The sequence below is a fragment of the Nothobranchius furzeri genome, chromosome 16 (genome assembly GCF_043380555.1).
Source record: "Nothobranchius furzeri strain GRZ-AD chromosome 16, NfurGRZ-RIMD1, whole genome shotgun sequence".
In the NCBI taxonomy this organism is placed as follows: Eukaryota; Metazoa; Chordata; class Actinopteri; order Cyprinodontiformes; family Nothobranchiidae; genus Nothobranchius; species Nothobranchius furzeri.
The window spans coordinates 27214051-27233740 of NC_091756.1; the positions used below are offsets into that span (position 1 = coordinate 27214051).

The window sequence follows — 19690 nt, forward strand, 5'->3', positions numbered from 1 at the left end:
TCTGTTGTCGCTAAGCTACAAACCCATCACCCCAATGCATTTGTGGCTATATCTGGTGATTTTAATCATGCCTCGCTCTCTGCTACACTTCCAACATTTCAGCAGTTTGTCAGCTGCTCCACCAGAGAAACAAGACATTGGATTTGTGTTATGCAAATGTAAAGAATGCATACATGTCCAAAATAAGACCTCCTCTGGGACAATCAGATCACAATCTTGTTTTTCTCTGCTCAGAATACAAACCACTTGTTCAGAGGCAACCTGTGACAAGAAGAACTGTGAGAAAATGGTCACAGGACGCTGAAGAAGCCCTGCAGGGTTGTTTTGAGACCACAGATTGGATGACTCTCTGCCAAGGATATGAAGAGGACATCAATGCCATGACTGGATGTGTCACTGACTATATAAACTTCTGTGTGGACAACATCATACCCACCAGAACAGTGAGATGCTTCACTAATAACAAACCCTGGATCACCAGTGAACTGAAGAATCTGCTAAATGAGAAAAAAGAGCCTTCAAGGAAGGAGACAGAATTATTGAGGAGCATACAGAAGCAACTGAAGATCAAGATCAGAGACAGCAACGAGGCATAATACAGGAAGAAGCTGCCCCATTTACCTCCCCCTCCCACCTATCTGTATCTAGAAGTCAGATGAAGAGGCAGCTGTAGAGACTTAACAGGAACAAGGCTGCAGGTCCAGATGGTGTTAGCCCAAGAGTACTGCAGGCCTGTGCAGAGCAGCTCTGTGGGATTCTGCAGCACCTCTTCAACCTCAGCCTGGCCCAGGAGAAGGTTCCAGTCCTGTGGAAGACATCCTGCCTTGTTCCAGTTCCAAAGAAAACTCACCCATCAGTCAATGACGACTACAGACCGGTTGCCCTGACATCCCACATCATGAAGGCCCTGGAGAGACTCCTGTTGGTCCAACTGAATAAGCAAACTAGGACATATCAGGACCCACTGCAGTTTGCTTATCGCCATGGAGTTGGAGTTGAAGATGCTATCATCCAGCTGCTTCAACCAAACCACTGTCATCTGGACAAAGCAGGCAGCACTGTGAGGGTCATGTTCTTTGATTTCTCCAGTGCATTTAACATAAACCAGCCTGATGTACTTTGCCAGAAACTCCAGAAGACACAGGTGGGGGCCTCAACTATCACCTGGATTAAAGACTACCTGACAAACAGACCACAGTTTGTGAGGCTGAAGAACTGCACATCAAACCAGGCGATCAGTAAGATTGGAGCACCACAAGGGACTGTACTCTCACAATTCCTTTTCACCCTTTATACCTCAGACTTCCAGTACAAATCAGAGACAATCAAAGTATAATCTCTTCAGCCATTGTCTGTTGGGGTAGTAGCATCAAAAGCAGGGACCTGGAAAGGCTCAACAGCCTAATAAAAAAGGCTGGTTCTGTTCTGGGGACAACTTTGGAACCACTGGAGGAGATAATGCAAAGAAGGATTCTCCAGAGAATCAAGAAAATAATGGACAACCCTGAGCATTCTCTTCACAAGACTGTCCGACAACAGAAGAGTGTCTTCAGTCAGAGGCTTCTTCAGTTTTGCTGCAACACTGACCGCTACTGGAGATCCTTCCTGCCAACAGCCATTGTAATATACAATAACTCTTTGATGACTTGATTATTATTATTATTCTGAGCTACTACAGCAATCAATTTCCCTATGGGATTAATAAAGTATTTTTGAATTGAATTGGATTGAATGTTGGAGGAACTATACCTAACCACCGACTTTATCTAACCGGTATTTGATGTTAAACATATCAGTGCATCGTAATGAAGCTTTTCAGAGAACAGGAAGTTGTGATGGTGGTAAAATGTCACAACTCTGTTTATCTTCCAACAGGATGGGAGGAAAGCATGGAGTTAAAGGAGGGAGAATCAGTAAACAGGACCTCATACACAGGAGAACATTGGTTATTTCGCACATGCAGCTGGTCACGGTAACTCGTGTGTGGGCCTAGAATACACACAGGCATAGCGAAAAAATGTGATTTCAAACACAGTTTCAAAATGCCAATTTCAAATTAAAACCACGGCTTTAATTGATACATTTGCATAAATTCAATTATTGTGCAGTGATTGGATATTTTTTTTACTATGAACATGCTCATGGCTCCTTACTTTTTCTGGAAAATTGTAAAAGAAAGTAGTCGCCTTTTTTTCCAATTATCAACAAAAATGGCTTCAGTTAATTTAAGGTTTGATTTCCATAAACTATCTTTACATTTAAATTAGACTAAAATCACGCCATTTGGAAAATCATAAATAAATAAGGAAGAGAAAGTAAAAAAAGGAACATTTTTGGATCTAATACTTGATCCCAAAGTTTGATGAAAACCCAAAATAAAATAAGGATTTTGGAAAGGCAGAAACTAGTATTCACACCGTTCTTGCTGCAGTGTGTTCAAATATTCACTTTTCTAACACATTTAGCTGTAATTAGTCATTTGATACTTACAAAACATCATGATTTCTATTTTAATGTTCCTTTATGGTGGCATATGTGCAAGTAGGCACCCTCAGAGCCACTGTAGGGACTACAGTGCATGGAAGTGTTAAAGCTGCATTATGTAATATTTTTGGTCAAAACCATTTTTTATCTATATTCAGTTTTTTTTTCATTATCTGAGCAAACTATCGAATCTACTACTTTTTGCTGCAACTGCATGTAGAGGAAGCAATAACATTAATTTTGAAGAGGCTCGGAACGGTACCACCCTGTGAGAGCATGTTCACGAGTAGAATGTGTTCTCCTTCAGTTAGCTGCTAGATAAGCTAAGCTAGCGGCTGGAAATGTACATTTGAAGATAATTCTGGCAGGAATTCATGCCTGGTTCTGACCTGGGCTGCTCCTCCACCAGGTACTGACTGAGACTGAGCACCCAGGAGCGGGCCTCCAGGTTGTCAATTCCCACCTGGTTCTCTGCACCCATCCAAGGCTGCTCCTCCTCATGGTTCTGGCCGAGTTTGGGTGCTCAGAAGCGGCTCTAAAGGCTGATCATTTCAGCCTGGATCTCTGCATCTGTAAGGTGGTATGTCCTCCTGGTTCTGTCCAGAGTTGTAAAACAAAGGCAGCCAGCACTGCTGCACACATGCCTGGTACTAAGAACCAATTTTGAGAACCAGGGTGGGGAGCGGACAAACCTCAGAGGGCAATCTGATTTTGGTTCACTGTCCCTGGACTAACTTTCCACAAACCCCTGCCAAATTCCCTGGTTCTCCAATGCTCTCCCCTACTAACCCACCGACTATCGGCATCTCCTTCCAATGCACTCCAGAGTGATGATGACTAATGGGTCTAACTTGAACTTCTAATCTGCTTTGCCTTACGCCCTGAATCACATATGAAGTTTGCCAAACTTACAGCCATTTTCCCTCTGATCTTCTCCATGTCTGTTTTGATGACGTCACCTTGGTGATGTGCATTTTTAGTCCTGGATGTATTTTCATGCAAAACCTAAAATAACTTTTCCCCCATTCAAAAAGAAGCTTGTTCTTAGCATCAGAATGTGTCTTTAAAATTCACAGACATCATATGTGAAATCATGGCACATAACAAATGAGATTAGAAAATAACCTTAATAGACCCGTTGACTTGCAGTCATTTTTTTTCTTTCTTCCGGGAACCTGTGGTCCAGAAGTAGACAGGCGTGACTTAGGCTGAGTTTCACATGACGTTGCATCTACGTCACCAAATGCAGATGGGGGTCCAGAAGTAGCCGGCGATGCACAGAACACTACTTACTTTGGTGACAGGGCGTTAAGATGCCGAAATTCTATGCAGTCTAGGTTATTAAAATCACTCTAATCGGGACAAAGACAAAAGTTTTTTTCAAGTCCCGAATGTTGTGCGCCAGATAGGACTTAATTAAAAGATATATACTGAAAGAAGATGGCAGAAGTGGATCAGTAATCTACGGCTTCAAACAGGAGCTGAAACGGACAGTGCTGGAGTTTACAGCTATCACTTTCTAACAGGTAAGAGATTATGGAGTGTTTTATTAAACAGTTGCTTAGAACAGCCATAAAAATGACAGGTTAACGCTTTTATACTGTTTTCACGTGTCCTCACCGCAAATAGTTTTCAGAGTGCTGATGTTTTTAGCTGTTGGCTTAGTGTTGGTATGTGGTGTTTATACCTTATTGAAATCAAACAAACGTACCAGAAAATTGGATTTAAAAAGGCATAAAAAGTTAGTTACAAGTAGATCCTAGCACACACTGAGAGTTAGCATTAGCGATAGCATTATTGTCATGAGTTAATGAAAAACGTCGCCAAGCAAAAACAAGACGATCAGCTTTAAAGCTTCTCCGGATCACTAAAAGGTTAACCAGCCTGAAATAAAACTGCTGTAGGCTTCCAGGCTTGTAAAAGGCTTTCGTTTGGTTTGCGGTGTGATATGAGGAAGGCAGCACAAGGTAGTTTGTTGCCGATCGCTTCAGCACTGGGTAAATCCTCCACAGTGTATGAAAAGTGCGACTTTTAAAACTATATGGGTCATAACCTAAAAGAAGATGTATTTTTCCGCGATGTGGGGCGACGGTGGCATAAGAGTTAAAGCCTGGGGCACACCGGAGGTGGAGGCGCCGCTTCGCACCCACGCCGCTCTCACGCAGCTCCCACACCGTGCCATAATTTTAAGTAGAAGCCATTATAGTTGAAGAGTAACTAAACCCCAAAATAACTTTTTTTTTTTGCTTATGAACTGTAATTACAAATGCAATCTTTCAGTTTCTGTGCATTTTTGACATGTTTGTGTAAACTTGATTAAATCTAGAATCTAGGTCTTAAAAAAGTCAGTGCTGCCCCCGTGGCAGAACAGCAGCTACTGCATTTAAAATTTGTGATTGAATGGGGCTGGTACAATTTCGTGCCGTGCCTGGGCGCTGATGATAGGACCCAGTTCTGTCTCAAGTGCCACTGCGGCTGTTTACGATGTTGTGGAGTACTTTACAACAGACATTACGACGCGGAATGGCTTCACAGTACAAACTCAACCACCGGCACAAACCCGGCTGCAGTTTTGATAACTTTAAAGTACTATTGATCTTAAAATATTCAAATAAATAGCGTACTTACCCATTTTTTTAATAAATTAGTCTTACAAAACACAACGGCAAGTCTGATCACATATAAACAATAGAGTCACTTCCCAGTTTGTTGTGGAGCAAACTACTTCCTGTCTCCCATTTGAGTTTCATGCGGCTGCAGGTCACGTGAGTGAAACCCATCAAACCAGGCTAATGTAGTGCAGCTTTAAGTTGGTTGTAATGTGTACATTTTTTCACACATTACTTCTACATTTAGGTGAAAACATTTTGACTACGTAAAGGACCAATATGTTAGGATCTAGTTACTTTGTGGAGCCTACAGGACTGATTCGATATGATGCATGCGTCGGCATAGCCAGGCATTAGAATGCAACTCACTGCCTCACATGAGATGGTGACCCCACAAACACACACTGAAATACAGTTCAAAGGCCCACACCCACACACACACACAATCTCATAGATAATGCTTTATCCCCCCCCCCCCCCCCTCCTCCACTCATCTCTCTCATCTTCACAAAATCTCTCAGTGCCTTTTCCTCTCCTCTCAGTGAGTGTATGATCCGATCTGAGCGGCACCAGGCTGAGCTAGCCTGAATAAAGGGGGTGACATCCTCTCCAAAATATAAAACAGAGAGGAGGAGAAGGAAAGCAAGGACACTAGTAGCATAGATGACCCAAAACCTGATAAGCTCATTAATCAAATTCATCTCATTTAATTGGGATGCAAATGATGACAGTGAGGGAGTAAAAGGAGGTCAAAATGAAGGGGAGAATACAAATGCTCATATGACAAGAGGAGAAGAAGATGAGAGCTGATTCAAGGGTTATAAAGAGTGAAATCCAAATGTTTGCGTGATGTCTGAACTTACTCCAGTTAAGGAATAGTTGAGTATAATAGGAGGAATTAATAAGATTTATCTGAATGAATGTACAACATTAAACATAAATTATTATAAAGACTTTTACATCCACATATTTTCTCAAATGATCGACTTTCATGCATGTGACACAAAAGCATCCTTCCTCTGATCGGTTAAGTCTACTAGGAGTTGTCCGTCTCTGACATTTTTTTCTTTTCAAGGAAAGCAGCTTTGATTTCATAGTCACTTATATTGGCCCGTAGTTTCAGGATCGAAGCAGAAAAACAAGTGCCAACTGATCCGCTAAAGGATATTCTGAGCAGTCTCTGATCACACAGCTAGGAACAAGAACAACGTTTGGTAGGAAAAAATGGTGAAAAGTGATGAGATGTAAAACTATTAATTCAACTATATAAATAATGTTTAAAGATTGAGTTGTTTTAGAAAATAAACCCTTTTTGAGCTGTTTGCTTAACTTACTAATATAACGTAATCCCTGATTTTTCTACATTATCTAATTAAACATTGTTTGTTAAATGTTGTGAAGACTCACAAACAGGGATGTGCATGATGTGACTTACTTAGTACAGTGGCCATGATGCCCTTTTAGCATTAAAGTCCCATAGTCATCATCACACACTGGTGAAACTCATCTCTGCATTTTACCCATCCCCATGGAGGGGAACGGAGAGGGGAGAGCGGGCAGCAGAGGGCGACAACGTCCTCTGCTGCCCGCGGATAAACGGAGTAGGAAGTGACGCCACCATCAGCGTCAGCTCTGAGGATGTTTTGCAGTCGGCAAACAAAACTATCAGCAAGGTAAAGAGAAACCTTTCTTGTGTTTTAAAAAGAACCAAAAATGGAATTAGAAACCAGACACAGTAAGAACATACCAAAGATACTCTGACTTTAATTAAAAACTATAATAACAGTAACAACACTACAGATTTGTTTCGCATCATTTTCTGGTGAGATAATTTAGCTATAGACAATGCTCTGCAAATGCTACGGGAAACATTTGATACTTTTTCTTTTATTCATGGCACTAGGGAAACCTGATCAAACGGCATCAATGGCTCATAACCTGTGCAAGAACCCAACTGCAATACGGTGAGTGTTTGAGTATTTTGTAAATCTAAATGCAGCTTCCGTCTCTATCTGTGTCTCCGACTCACGTTAAGCACAGCTGCTTCTACACAGGGAGAGACATGTCGGAGAAATGGAGGGAAACAAAGAAGAAGACGAGTGTGAGAGAGGACCAATATAGACATCACAAGCTGTGCCGTCCACTCTGAGGAGAGGTGGAAAAAATAAATCGTACAGAGAAAAGGAGAGAAGAAGCAGCACTAAATGAGCACAAGAGAAGCAGATGGACCAATAGAAAAGGAGTTTTAGAGAAGGCTATATCTGGAAGATGGTACAAATCATGGTTCTTTTCACCAACCCATCACAGAAAAAGCTCGAGGATCACACATTTTGGGTTACGTTGTGTAGTTACTTTGAAACTGTAGAGTGATGCTGATTCTGACAGCTTTAGTTTGGGATTTAAAAGCACATAAGGAACAGATCAGACTTGGTGTTCAATTACAACGTTTTCACTTTCGGCATTAAAAGCCAACATTTTGATGCCAGTTGATGTGATTTTGTCAGGATGATGATCAAGGCTAGAACACAAAGCTGGAAGTCACAGGTTTTCTAAAGTTTTAGGCTTCTTTAATGGAAAAGTACTTGATGTATGAACAATAACTAGGATTTGTTAAAATCTTTCATCTCTGCTGTTTGCAGACGATGAGGTTCTCTTGGTATCCTCGTGAATTGCACTGGGATAGTTTGTGATTGGAATGAAAGGCAGCTCCTTTCAATCTGAGACCTTGGTTCTCGACCACATGGTAAATTGACTGTATTTGTATAGCAACTTCTAGGGTTCTACAACCCCCCAAGGCAGTCATTCACCCATTCACACACACATTAACACATTGGTGATGAGAGCTACATCATAGCGACAGCTGCCCTGGGGCGCACTGATGGAAGCGAGGCTGTCAAACACCGGCACCACCAATCACTCCGACCACCACCAGCAGGCAAGTCAGGTTAAGTGTCTTACACAGTAGTCAGTCATTCATCCATTCACACACACAGATTCACACGATAGTGGTGATGAGCTACAATGTGGTCACAGCTGCTGAGGCACACTGACAGAAGCTAGGATGCCAAGCACTGGCAGCACCGGTCCTTCCTACCACCACCGTTAGGCAAGGATGGGTGAAGATTCTTGCCCAAAGACACAATGACTGCAAAAGACCAAGCAGAACCTGAACTTACAACCTTCTGGTTATGTGGCAGACACTTAACTCCTCTGCTCCAGTCACCCCCATCATTAAAGGGATTCAGCAAAGATGGTTCAGGATTCTGTTCAGCTCCCTTTGGAGGTTTTCCAGACACATCCCACTGGGATCAGATCCTGGAGCAGATGCATAACTTGCTGGAGGTTTTATGTATCCTGTCTATTCTGGAAACACCTTGAGATCCTCCAAGGAAAAGGGTATCCCTAGAGAGAAGGGTACCATACCATACTATACCAAATTTATTCATATGGCACATTTAAAAACAACATGGGAGCTGACCAAAGCGCCTCTCAACATAATAACAGAAACACACATTTGCCCATATAACAGACAGAATACAGCTAACAAATAATAACCGATAAAGGCAAATTAAACCAGCAAAAAAGATAAAAATCACAATCTAAAACCCTTATTATAGAGGTGAGTCTTCAGGCTTGACACCAATGGATGGTATGTGGCAGTGCATTCCAGAGTATGGGAGCTACATACATGAATGGTCGCTCCCCCCTTGACTTGTAGAGCATATTTGGGGTGCAGAGCAGTAGCATATAGGCTGAGTAAGTCCGATAGGTAGGTCGGTGCCAGATTATTCAAAGCTTTATGAGCAAACAGCAGGATCTTAAATGTCACTTTAAATGTTACTGGTAGCCAATGAAGGGGTGCCAAAACCGGAGTGATATGGCTACGTCGGTCAGTGCCTGTCAAAAGTTGTGCTGCAGCATTTTGCACAATCTGCAGACGATTTAGGGCTGAAGCTGAAGTCCCAACCAATCGGCGTCTAAAGCTACTTCTTGGACTCGTCATTTCTGCTACCCGACATCAGATAACTGGAAGGAAATGGAGAGATGCAGATTACTCCTAAATTGGTGCACCCTTGAGTGAATTTGTGCTATTTATGGTTGCTATGAAGCCTGTCCTGCTAAACACAGTTGTAGTCAGAAGAAAAGCGTGAACTTAACTACAAACTAAACTATCTCATGGGTGGATGTGCAGCAGTGAAGAAGTCAAAAGGCTATTGCTTCTATCAGGTCAGAGGACTAAATAATGTGGCTTTGCTGTTTGTTTGAATTAGTTCTTAAACCACATGTAGACAATAGCACAGTCTGACAAAATTCAATCGTAGTCAAACATAGATAACCTAATTTCACTGTTATGTAGTCCTCCAACCACAACAACTGCCATGAGTGTGTTTAACAATTACACGTGAGTTTGAAGATCCTGAGGGAGGCCCACTTTATCTCAAACAACAAATGAGAACACACTTCTCCCCCCGAGCCACTCCTGATCGTTTTTATCCATTTGCATCAAAAGTCACTCTCGTCTGATGCTCAGTAATGATGAACATTTCCCCAAGATCCATGCAGCTCGCACCTCATCTTCCCAACTGCCATAAAAAAAAAAACTAATAAACACAGTCACACACTGCTGGGTGCTTATCTGGGTTGAATCTGAAGAAGTGGTTCTGGTTTTCTGTACCTTTGGTCTGACAGCAAATGTCACTGATAAGGGGATGTGTTACAGTACATCACCACCTGATTAGTGTTATCACCAGAGACTCGCAGATCAATGTCAAACATTTTACAGAAATCTGAAAAAGATCAAATCTTTAGTCTTTCCTCTATGCTCACTGGACTGGGGGAGATTTCTAAGAAGCTGGTTTTCAGCTACATTTAGTAACCACCAGGAACCTCCTGTACCTCCAAAACCTTCAAAGGCGTAAAAACATATTTCTTTTATACTATGGGCAGTTATCAAAATGTTTTGTCAACAAAAACTATTAGAATGTCTAATACAAGAATGAATAAGTCTTTGGTAAGCTCAACAACTAGCATCTAAATGTGAAATCGAAAAACTAGAAGCAGGTGCAAAAGATCACTTATGTCAGTAATTCAACTTAAAAGGTGAAACTACATGAGATGGACTCATTCCATGCAAAGCCAAATGTTGAGGCCTTTGTTATAATTGTGATGAGTATGGCTTACAGCTGATGAAAGCCCCACATTGAAAATCTCAAACGATTAGAATATTATAAAAAAGGTTCAATATTCTAGACTCAAAGTGTCACACTCTAATCAGATCATGAGTCCAGAACACCTGATGGTTCCTGGGCCTTTAGATGGTCTCTCAGTCTGGATCACTGACATAAATGGACTTTTGGACCATATTCTAACTTTAAAAACTTTTACCTGTATGTGCATACTGACAATTTTGATGAAATTCATAGTGAAATATTTTAGCCACTACCCCGATTTGAAATAAAGGACCAAGAAGCAGTGGTAGGGTTAGGATTTTAAAACTGTATTCAGATGAAAAGTGACATCAAATACAAAACAAAAACATGAATGCTAATGGCGGTGTCCTTCTGTCAAGTCATCTATCCCCCGTCAGTTACACACACAATGCCATTTTTGCTAATTTCAGAACCAAATCCACAGAGATGCATCTAAGTGCTCTAGCACTCTGATTGCTTTTTAGGGGATTACTTTTGTTTTGTTTTGTTGTTTTGGCTTTGTGTGAATAAAACGTGATCCATCACCATCTCACTAGACAACAGTATGTGCTCTTTGTCTGGAGAGTAAGTTTGCATTAACTAAAATGAATAAACTTTCACTACTTTAAATAAATGCTTTATTGTGAAATATTTCTACCACGTTAAACCAGAGGAATATTTCTCCACATGACAAAAAGCAAAGCCTCGAAGCAGAACAGAGCAGATTACCAGTCTGGGTAACGAGTGATAAATAAATCACCTTTAACTAGGGCTGGGCAATAAATCGAAATTTTATCGTTATCAAAATTTCTGACTCTTATCGAGATAATTTTTCCCATGTCAATAAATCTGATGATAAATAAATGAAAAGATGTTGTAGGTTGTCAACATTCATATCCCACCTTGACTCACGTAAAAATGTGACTCAACGTAATACATGCGACAGTCCCATCTAGTGGACAAGTTTTGTTTCTGCGCATACTTGCAGTTATCGTCCATTTACAGCTATCGAGGTTAAATCCTCAATGTATCGTGATATTGATTTTAGGCCATATGGCCCAGCCCTATCATTTAACCAATATTGCAAATGTGTGACTTGTGTTAACTGGGAGGAAACATGCTGAAATTTCTTAAATATGCTTCGGGTTGATTATAGAAACAAACATAGGATGCACAGCATGGCATCGCTGGTGTTTTTACAAAAAGGAAACTGTATGTTATTTCTAGGTGCTTCAAATGTTGCATGTTACATGTGAGTTATTGTGAAGAGCTTTGAAAGGTTATTTTTCCATCCGGTTCATCATAAAAAGCTTTCCCTCCCCGTAGTAAAAAATAAAAAATGAGTCAAACTACAGATTTGGTCTCTCTGGAAGCACAGGTGTGCCCTCATCACCATATCCTGGCATTTGGAATGCTGTGTCTATTGGACAATCAAAAAAATTGCTGCAGCATTTAAATCATGTGCTCACCAAACAGGATTTTAAAGGTAAATTATTTTTTTAATTACAGAGTGTAAAATATGTAAACAGACTGCTGTCACTCAAGATGATGGCAAACTGACAGATAGAGAAGAAAAGCTCGTTTCCAGGTCACCTGGTGAAACAGGGACCAAGCAGAACTCCTACAGTGGATGTGTTTTATTCGTAACCATCAGCCCGTGCCATCGGGGAGGTGTTGAGTCAATTCCTTACTTTTTAAGGAAAGGTAAGAAGGTCAAGAGCTGCCGTCATTGCTGCATCAGAAAGATGTTTGTATTTGCTGATCTGTCAGGATTTGTCCAGGTAAATCAACTTCACAATCCAAATAAAGTCACTAGAGTCACATCTGAACCTGAAGTGTGAGCGAAAAGTGGTTTAGAAGATTTCAAATGTAAAGCAGTGAAGAGCTAGGATCACTATTCCTTCATTATCATGTACCAGATAGAAGCTAGCCATTAATCCTAATATATTATTTAAATGTTTTAAACACACAGCTCACTTATGTGCATTAGTAGAAGACTTGTTCTGTCTCTCCACTGAGCACAAGACCCACGAAGAGACAAAAATACACAAGGAAACTGTAAAGATCACAGAACGCCTGGAGATTTTTGCCCAAATATGAACAAATTCAAACTCAATATCATGGATCGGCAACATTAAATTAAAACTTAAGTAGGTCACAAATTCAGCCGTGCTTCTGAGGATAATGCAGGCAGCTGAGCCCAGTCCAATATTTATTTGTCTCTTCCAGACCTGCGCTGCATCTAACAAGGCTTGATGTGACATTTTCTAAATTCAATAACTTGGCTGCTTGGATCTTGTCTCAAGCACTGAAGGGAGGTTGTCTGACAGCCACTCACAGAAATCACTTAGTTTAGCACATAATAAACACACATGGTACATAAAATACACACTTCTCTTTTCTACATGTCTTTCTCCATCTCCTTTCGTAACCTAATTTAAATGATGTATTTTGTTTGAATAAAACTCGCTCACAATCAAATGAAACAACTCTTGAGCAACTTGAATGTCTCCATTAAGAAACACCATTAAAGGTGAGGATTACTAGTTTAATCAATACATTTGCAGTGGTCTCTGGTAGAAAGGAATGCTTTGCAGGCAGTACAAAGGGCACAAAAAAGCCCACAAATCCCTACCTTAGCAGGACCAAGGGTGTTTCTCAATGTCAAGGAACCTCGCCTTGATGTCTTGGTCCCACCATGGTTGCCTTGGAGATACATCCTAGGGAACCGCCAAGGCGTGTTCCAATGTTCATGTTCTATCAAGGCGTCTGTTCTCAGTTTGTTAGCTGTTTAGCTAGCTGATCAAGGACATGCGGGAGGTGCCTTAAAGCGTAGCCTTGGTCAAAAATTTCCCTGAATACAGTGCTGCATTTTCAAACGGATGGCAGGTCAGGAGCCAGCAGCTACTTCATGGGCAAACGTCCAGTTAAATGTAAGGCAAATCGGGCTGATATCTGAAATGTTTTAGTAAAGCATTTATCTACGGCTGGTTAGTTGCAGCTTCGGTGGTTAGCAGGTACTAACTTGCTTACATATTTAATTTAAACAATACATACACAATTTAAGTAAACAACTCGTTATATTAACCATCTGCCCGTGCCATCTGGATGTAAGAAAATATCAATATGGCATTGTATCGTGATATTTCTTTCCTGCGATATATCGATTTTCAAAACCCGTGTAATGGATTTTTGGGAGAATTTACATGCAAACATTTGTGTATTTTCTTTTTGTTTGATGCAATTCAAAGGCCAACCGCTAGTTGGCAGCAGAGTGCAGGTTTTGTTTCCATCATTGAAATGTAAATCCCTCTATCATGATTTCAGATACCTCACGTTAAACATGTTACATCTCAGTTAGGACAATTAAGGTTAATGTTCCTACAATAAATTCAGTCTAAACAAATCACTAATATCATCTGGTTGAATGTATCGCAATTATACATATACATATCGCATATATATATATATATATATATATATATATATATATATATATATTTATCGTATTGTCTCCCCGTATCATGTTACATATCATACCGCCAGAATTTCACCACTACACATCCCTCAAACATATACATAGAAAATCACCTTGCTAGGCTATACGCCTTGACATTGAGAAACACCCCACAAACACACAAACATGCACATAGGACCTTGGGGGGTGGACAAGTCAGGGAGTGCGGGTATGGACCCCATTTCCGCATTCCTGTGGCAACCTGCCCCCCAATATTATTTGCATCTTATACACTTCCACCGACGACATTCGATGCAAACACACACTTAGGGCCTTGGGAGTGAGCACATTCAACGGCACTTGGCAGGGGGATTTCTCAGCCTCCTCCCGGGTGCCGGTGCCCACTTCCAATTTTAAACTGCACTTAGACACCGAGGGCTGTGGGTGCAAGTGTGGTGGTGCAGTGGCGTCAGCTGGCACAGGCCAGACAATGCCCGCACTGCCCGCTCACCACAGCCATGGAATACACCTCATTAACACACAACACTATATTGGAGCAGGTGGAGGGAGACTAGGGGTCTTAGCACACCTCTGTTGTTGCTTGGCTTCCTGGGGCTGGAGGCTAGGAGGGAGATCTGGCCATCTGGTTGGGGTCTGGGGTGGTGGGTTGCTGTGCTCAGCGTTGGGCGGGGGAGCCTGCTCATCAGCACCGGAGCAGAAAGGGTCAAACTCTGGTAACCGGTGATGGTTGTACCCCATGTGCAGCAGTACCGGGACCAGAGTGAATAGGGTGTGTATGGGGAGCATGAGTGGGTGTCCGGCGTGCATTTTTGTAAGTCTTTGGTTGTATGTGCATGTGTGAGCATGAGGTAGGGAGTGTGTGACTGTGTTTGTGTATGACTGTATATGTCAGGTGGGGACTTTGACTCCTCCCCTCTCCTGGGCCTTCTTTTGATGATATAGATCTTCGTCTCCCCTCCCCCTGCCACACCTGGTGTGGGGTGTGGTGCCTTGGTCTGCCTGAGTGTTCGTGGCGCCCAGGTCAGGGATTTTAAGATTTCTGGTCGCAATCTCCTTGGGGTTCCTGTGTTCTGGGGCAGCGCCTGGATCTCTGGGACTTGGAGCGCCCCCCGTCTCCTACGCATCTTTGGGGGGCAGATCTGTGGTCCCTCACACTCTCTATTGGACAGTCCTATAGAGAAACCTTACATAAACAAGCACGTGAACACACACAGGTGCTCACATGGTGCTCTCAAAGTATGGGCTTGGGCACGTTCAACACAGGTCTTAAGACTATGGTGGGCACTTAATGCACTGTGGTTTATTATCGTGTGACTGTTCAGTTAAACAATGTTGATTATATATTTCTTCATCAAGCTGACGCAGTGATAGCTTGATCTTGTTGTATTGTTGTTGTGTCCCTTTTTTTTTTTTTTTTGTCTCTTTCTGCAGGTCTAGAAGCAGACTCTTGTTCATTATTGTTTATTTTTGTGGAACCCCCACTCCCTCCCCCCCTCTCTCCCCACCTTTTGTCTTTTCCTTTCTCTTTCACCTCTGACTCCGTGTCTGGTCGGAATTACAAAGCATTCAATAATAATAATAATAATAAAGTTTTAAGTATCAGGCATGACATTAAAAGCAGACGCTTTGTTGCTCCACCTCAGAGTAAATCTGTAAGGCTTGTTACCAGCATTCAGACATCAATTCTGTTTGCTTCACAGCCAGATAGGACACGGTAAAAAAAAAAAAAAAAACACCCCAAGGCTGCGACATAACAGCTGAGCTTCAGGCAACAGAATTTGGAGTCTTATTTCCTGATATTTGGGCATCTCACCCTAGACTGGATAACAGCAACTCCACTCTACCACTGACTTACAACGTTGATGTTTCATCTCAACAAATAACACAAGTCTGGAGGAGCTCCTGCCATGAGTTGAAGTTGCTAATGATAAAGGTTAGCTTAAACTAGCTGGGACATTTGATGGTGATTACCGGAAGCTAAACAAACAACAGCCTTCACCGTCTTGAGTCAAGATGGGTGAGTCCATGAACTTCTAATTCTAGAGTTTCACCATTGATTTTCTATCAGGAGCTAATGCAGAAAATAGGTGTAGGAGACTATTTTCATGTTCAGCCTGCAAGAAATCTCAGTCACTTATTATATTCACACAAAAAAAGTGTTTAAAATGTTTTTTCAGTCAACCACACCTTTAATAATAATAATAATAATGCAATGAACTTATATAGCGCTTTTCTAGACACCCAAAGACGCTTTCACACACTCTCACATTCACACACTGCTAGTGATGGTAAGCTACTTGTAGCCACAGCTGCCCTGGGGAGGTCTGACAGAGACGAGGCTGCCATTTGGCGCCGTCGGCCCCTCTGACCACCACTAACACAGGCAAGTTGGGTGAAGTGTCTTGCCCAAGGACACAACAGCAGGATACCCCTGGCGGGAGCTGGAATCGAACCCATGACCCTCCGATCATGAGGCAACCCGCTCTACTACCTGAGCTACTGCTGCCTTTAAGGCAGACTCTATCAGACTTTAGGGTGTCCAAAATGTGGCCCACATACAATTTATGTTATTTTGATTAATTCTCTGTAGCCAGTGATAAGACAGGTGATGGATACTTAATAAAAAATGCTGACAAGAAAAATGTTAAAAGCTTGTCCACAGTATAATATACCCAACTCCTCTGAACCATTCCTTCAGTTTTTAACTATAATTATGTGGTAAATGAATTAAATGTTAAGGATAATCTACATCTGCTGTTGGAACCACATGTCCTCTGTGGTTTCCTTTTTACAATCAGTCCTCAGCAGCTTTGTACATTATTTCTACAACTCATTACCAAACAGGGAACTAGAAAACATCTTGTGTTTTTTTATAATATTATATTTATTGCATTTGTTATGTTATAATACAAGACATACACCACAAATGGAACCAGACAAGAAGGAAAGCCAAAAACAAAACAAATAAATAAATAAATAAAAATAAAAAGGGGATTGCCAGACAGAAATTGAATGTGTGTAATCACCACCAACTTACACATACACAAAATATCATAGAATGATTGGGAATTTGGAATGGTCTCAAAATGCTCAAACATTTCCCTCACATAATCTCTGATCTGAAGGTATCGGAAAAAGTGTGAACCGGGAAGGTCGAATTTAGCACTCAATTGTGCAAATGAGGCGAAATTGCCATCAATATATAGTTCAGCTAGAGTTTTAATACCCTTTCTCTTCCAAACAGCTTAAGTGCCATCTAGCTGCCCGGGCTTGAAAGAAGGATTTTTACACATAGGAACACATATGGGTGCTTTGGGAAAACAATTGGACACTTTAATTTGTTTTAGTATGAGCAGAGAATTCACCAAGACAAATGAGTTCTGAGCTGGTACACCTGATTTAAGGCTAAAAAACAACAGTGCATGGAGTGAAGTGTTACTGTCATTAGGACTTTCAAACTGCAACCAGGAGGAGGTGCCATGATCAGCCTCATCAGAAACACTATGTTTCCAGTAAGTGAGAGCTCTGTGGTTAGCAGCCCAGTAATAATGTTTAAAATTTGGAAGACCACCTTCCATTGTTGATTTATGTACATGAGCTTTAGATATTCTGTGTGCTTTAAATCCCCACACAAAATGCCATATAATCAAATCTAATTGTTTGAAAAAGGAAGCACTAAGATAGATGGGTAAATTCTGAAATAGATATAAAAACCTGGTTAGGCTCACCATTTTTATTGCATTGACTCTCCCGATCATGGTTAGAGGTAATATCCTCCACGCCTCGATGTGGATTTTTAGTCTTCAATTAACTCTGCATAATTAGCCTTGAATAACAATTTAGGATCTCTTGTCAAGTTCAGACCCAGATAGGTAAAGTGATTTTTTTGCTACTTTAAAAGGTGTGGTGTCCATGAATTCTTCAGGCAGGTTGTCTACTAGAGGCATAAATTCACTTTTACACCAATTAATTGTATGACCAGAGATGTTACTAAATGAGTTTACGTAGTCCAAGAGAGCTGGAATAGAGGTTTCAGGATCACCAATGCAGACCAGTAGATCATCAGCATATAAAACAGCACAGGTCTTTATATTACCTAAGGTGATACCTTTAATGCCTGTGGCAAGTGGCTCTAATGCGATGTCAAACAGCAAGGGTGAGAGTGGGTCCCCCTGACGCACACCTCTCTGCAAAGTGAAGGGTTTGGATTTATTTCCATTAGTGAGGATAGCTGATCTAGGACTAGAATATAGGATTCTGACCCATTCCATAAAGGTGTGGTTGCAGCCGAATTTTTGGAGTGTTGCGAAAAGGTATGGACACTCTATGGTGTCAAAGGCTTTATGAGCATCTAAAAATAATAAGGCTGCACTGCCTATGTGTTTATGATTTGAGTAAAGAATATTCAGAATTTTACGCATGTTACAAAATGAGTGTCTCCCCGGAATAAAACCCTTTTGATTGGGATGTATGATGCTACTTATACTCTTTCCCAACCTTGTGGCTAGAACTTTTGTTATTAATTTGAGATCATAGTTTAATAAAGCGATGGGCCTATAATTGCCATGGTCAGAATCCTCCTTATCCTTTTTTAAAAGGACACAGATGTTGGCATCGCGCAGAGATGGAAGCTCCTTAGTGGTAAAGGTACGGCGAATCATTCTTAACAACAAGGGAGTTAGCACTCTGCCGAACGTTTTATATAATTTTTGACCATAGCCGTCGGGACCGGAGGCTTTTCCCGCAGAAAATGCCTTCATGGCTTCCTGTATCTCCTGAGCAGTAAAGTCAGAATCCAAGTACTGTCGAGTAGCGGGATCCAACTGCGGAAATGACAGAGTCAAAAAAAAATGTCAAAGTCAACTTCGGAGGCAGATATTTTGGAAGAATAGATGTCAGAATAAAACTCTCTGAAACGATCATTTATGTCCTGCATGCCTGTCAGCATTTGCCCAGTCTTGGATATTACTTTATAGATGGCTCTCTTGGACTGCTCTCCTTTCAGTTGCCATGCCAAAAGTCTCTGAGGTTTTTCACCCAATTCAAAATGTTTCTGTTTTAGTTTCAGTAACATTTTGCCAACTTGCTCTGCTAATATGGAGTTATATTCATATTTTAACTTGAGAATATGATTATAGTCTAGCTGAAGCTGAGTGTTCCTATAAACCTGCTTCGCAGCTTTCAATTCCCCCTCAATTTCCTCCAAACGACCCACTCTGAGTTTGTTTAGTGTTGCCTCGTAAGAGATCATTTGTCCTCTGATGTAAACTTTTAGAGTTTCACACAGTGTTGAATCGTTAACCTCCCCATTGTCATTGGTCTCCATAAATAGAGAAATTTGCTCATTATAAAGCTTGTTGAAGGCTGGATCAGAAAGTAGCATGGGGTTAAAACGCCAATTGTACGCCTTTTTAGGAAGCAAAAGTTTAAGATTTATGGACATGGGGCAGTGATCTGATATTATAATGTTGTGATATTTGCTGTGACTGATACTGGGGATTAATCGGAAGTCAGCCAGAAAACAATCTATATGCGTGTAAGAATTGTGGACTTGGGAATAAAATGAGTAATCACGATCGACTGGATGCTGTAATCTCCAAATATCCACCATTTTCCTTGAACTTATTAAATTGTTTAGGGTCTGCACTGAGACAGTACTTGGGGGGGGAGCTGAGGAACGCCTGTCAAGGTATGGGTCAAGATAACAATTTAAATCTCCTCCGACTAAGACATAACTCGAATCATCCTCTGGGATCAAATCAAACACCTTACGAAAGAATGCCAGGTCGTCTGAGTTAGGTCCATATATGTTCGCTAAAGTTACCGGGAGAAGATTAATAAGCCCCCTTACTATAATAAATCGGCCATTCGGATCAGTTGTAGATGACTGTAAACTAAAAGGCACAGATTTACGAAAGAGGATGGCATCA

The 19690-nt window shown here is 41.2% G+C and overlaps 1 protein-coding gene across 2 annotated transcripts in view; it reads right to left on the reverse strand.

Moving 5' to 3' along the window:
• The window catches only part of snx29 (sorting nexin 29), a 298365-nt gene that overhangs the window by 141060 nt on the left and 137615 nt on the right, over positions 1–19690 (reverse strand). The window contains exon 16 of one of the 2 annotated variants that reach the window (XM_054749014.2): positions 621–1039. The exons of the other annotated variant lie outside the window; for it this stretch is intronic. Within the exon in view, the coding sequence (XP_054604989.1) occupies positions 854–1039 (186 nt within the window). The 3' untranslated portion in view covers positions 621–853. Of the gene's footprint in view, positions 1–620; positions 1040–19690 lie in introns of those variants that run through there. 2 annotated transcript variants of the gene reach the window in all.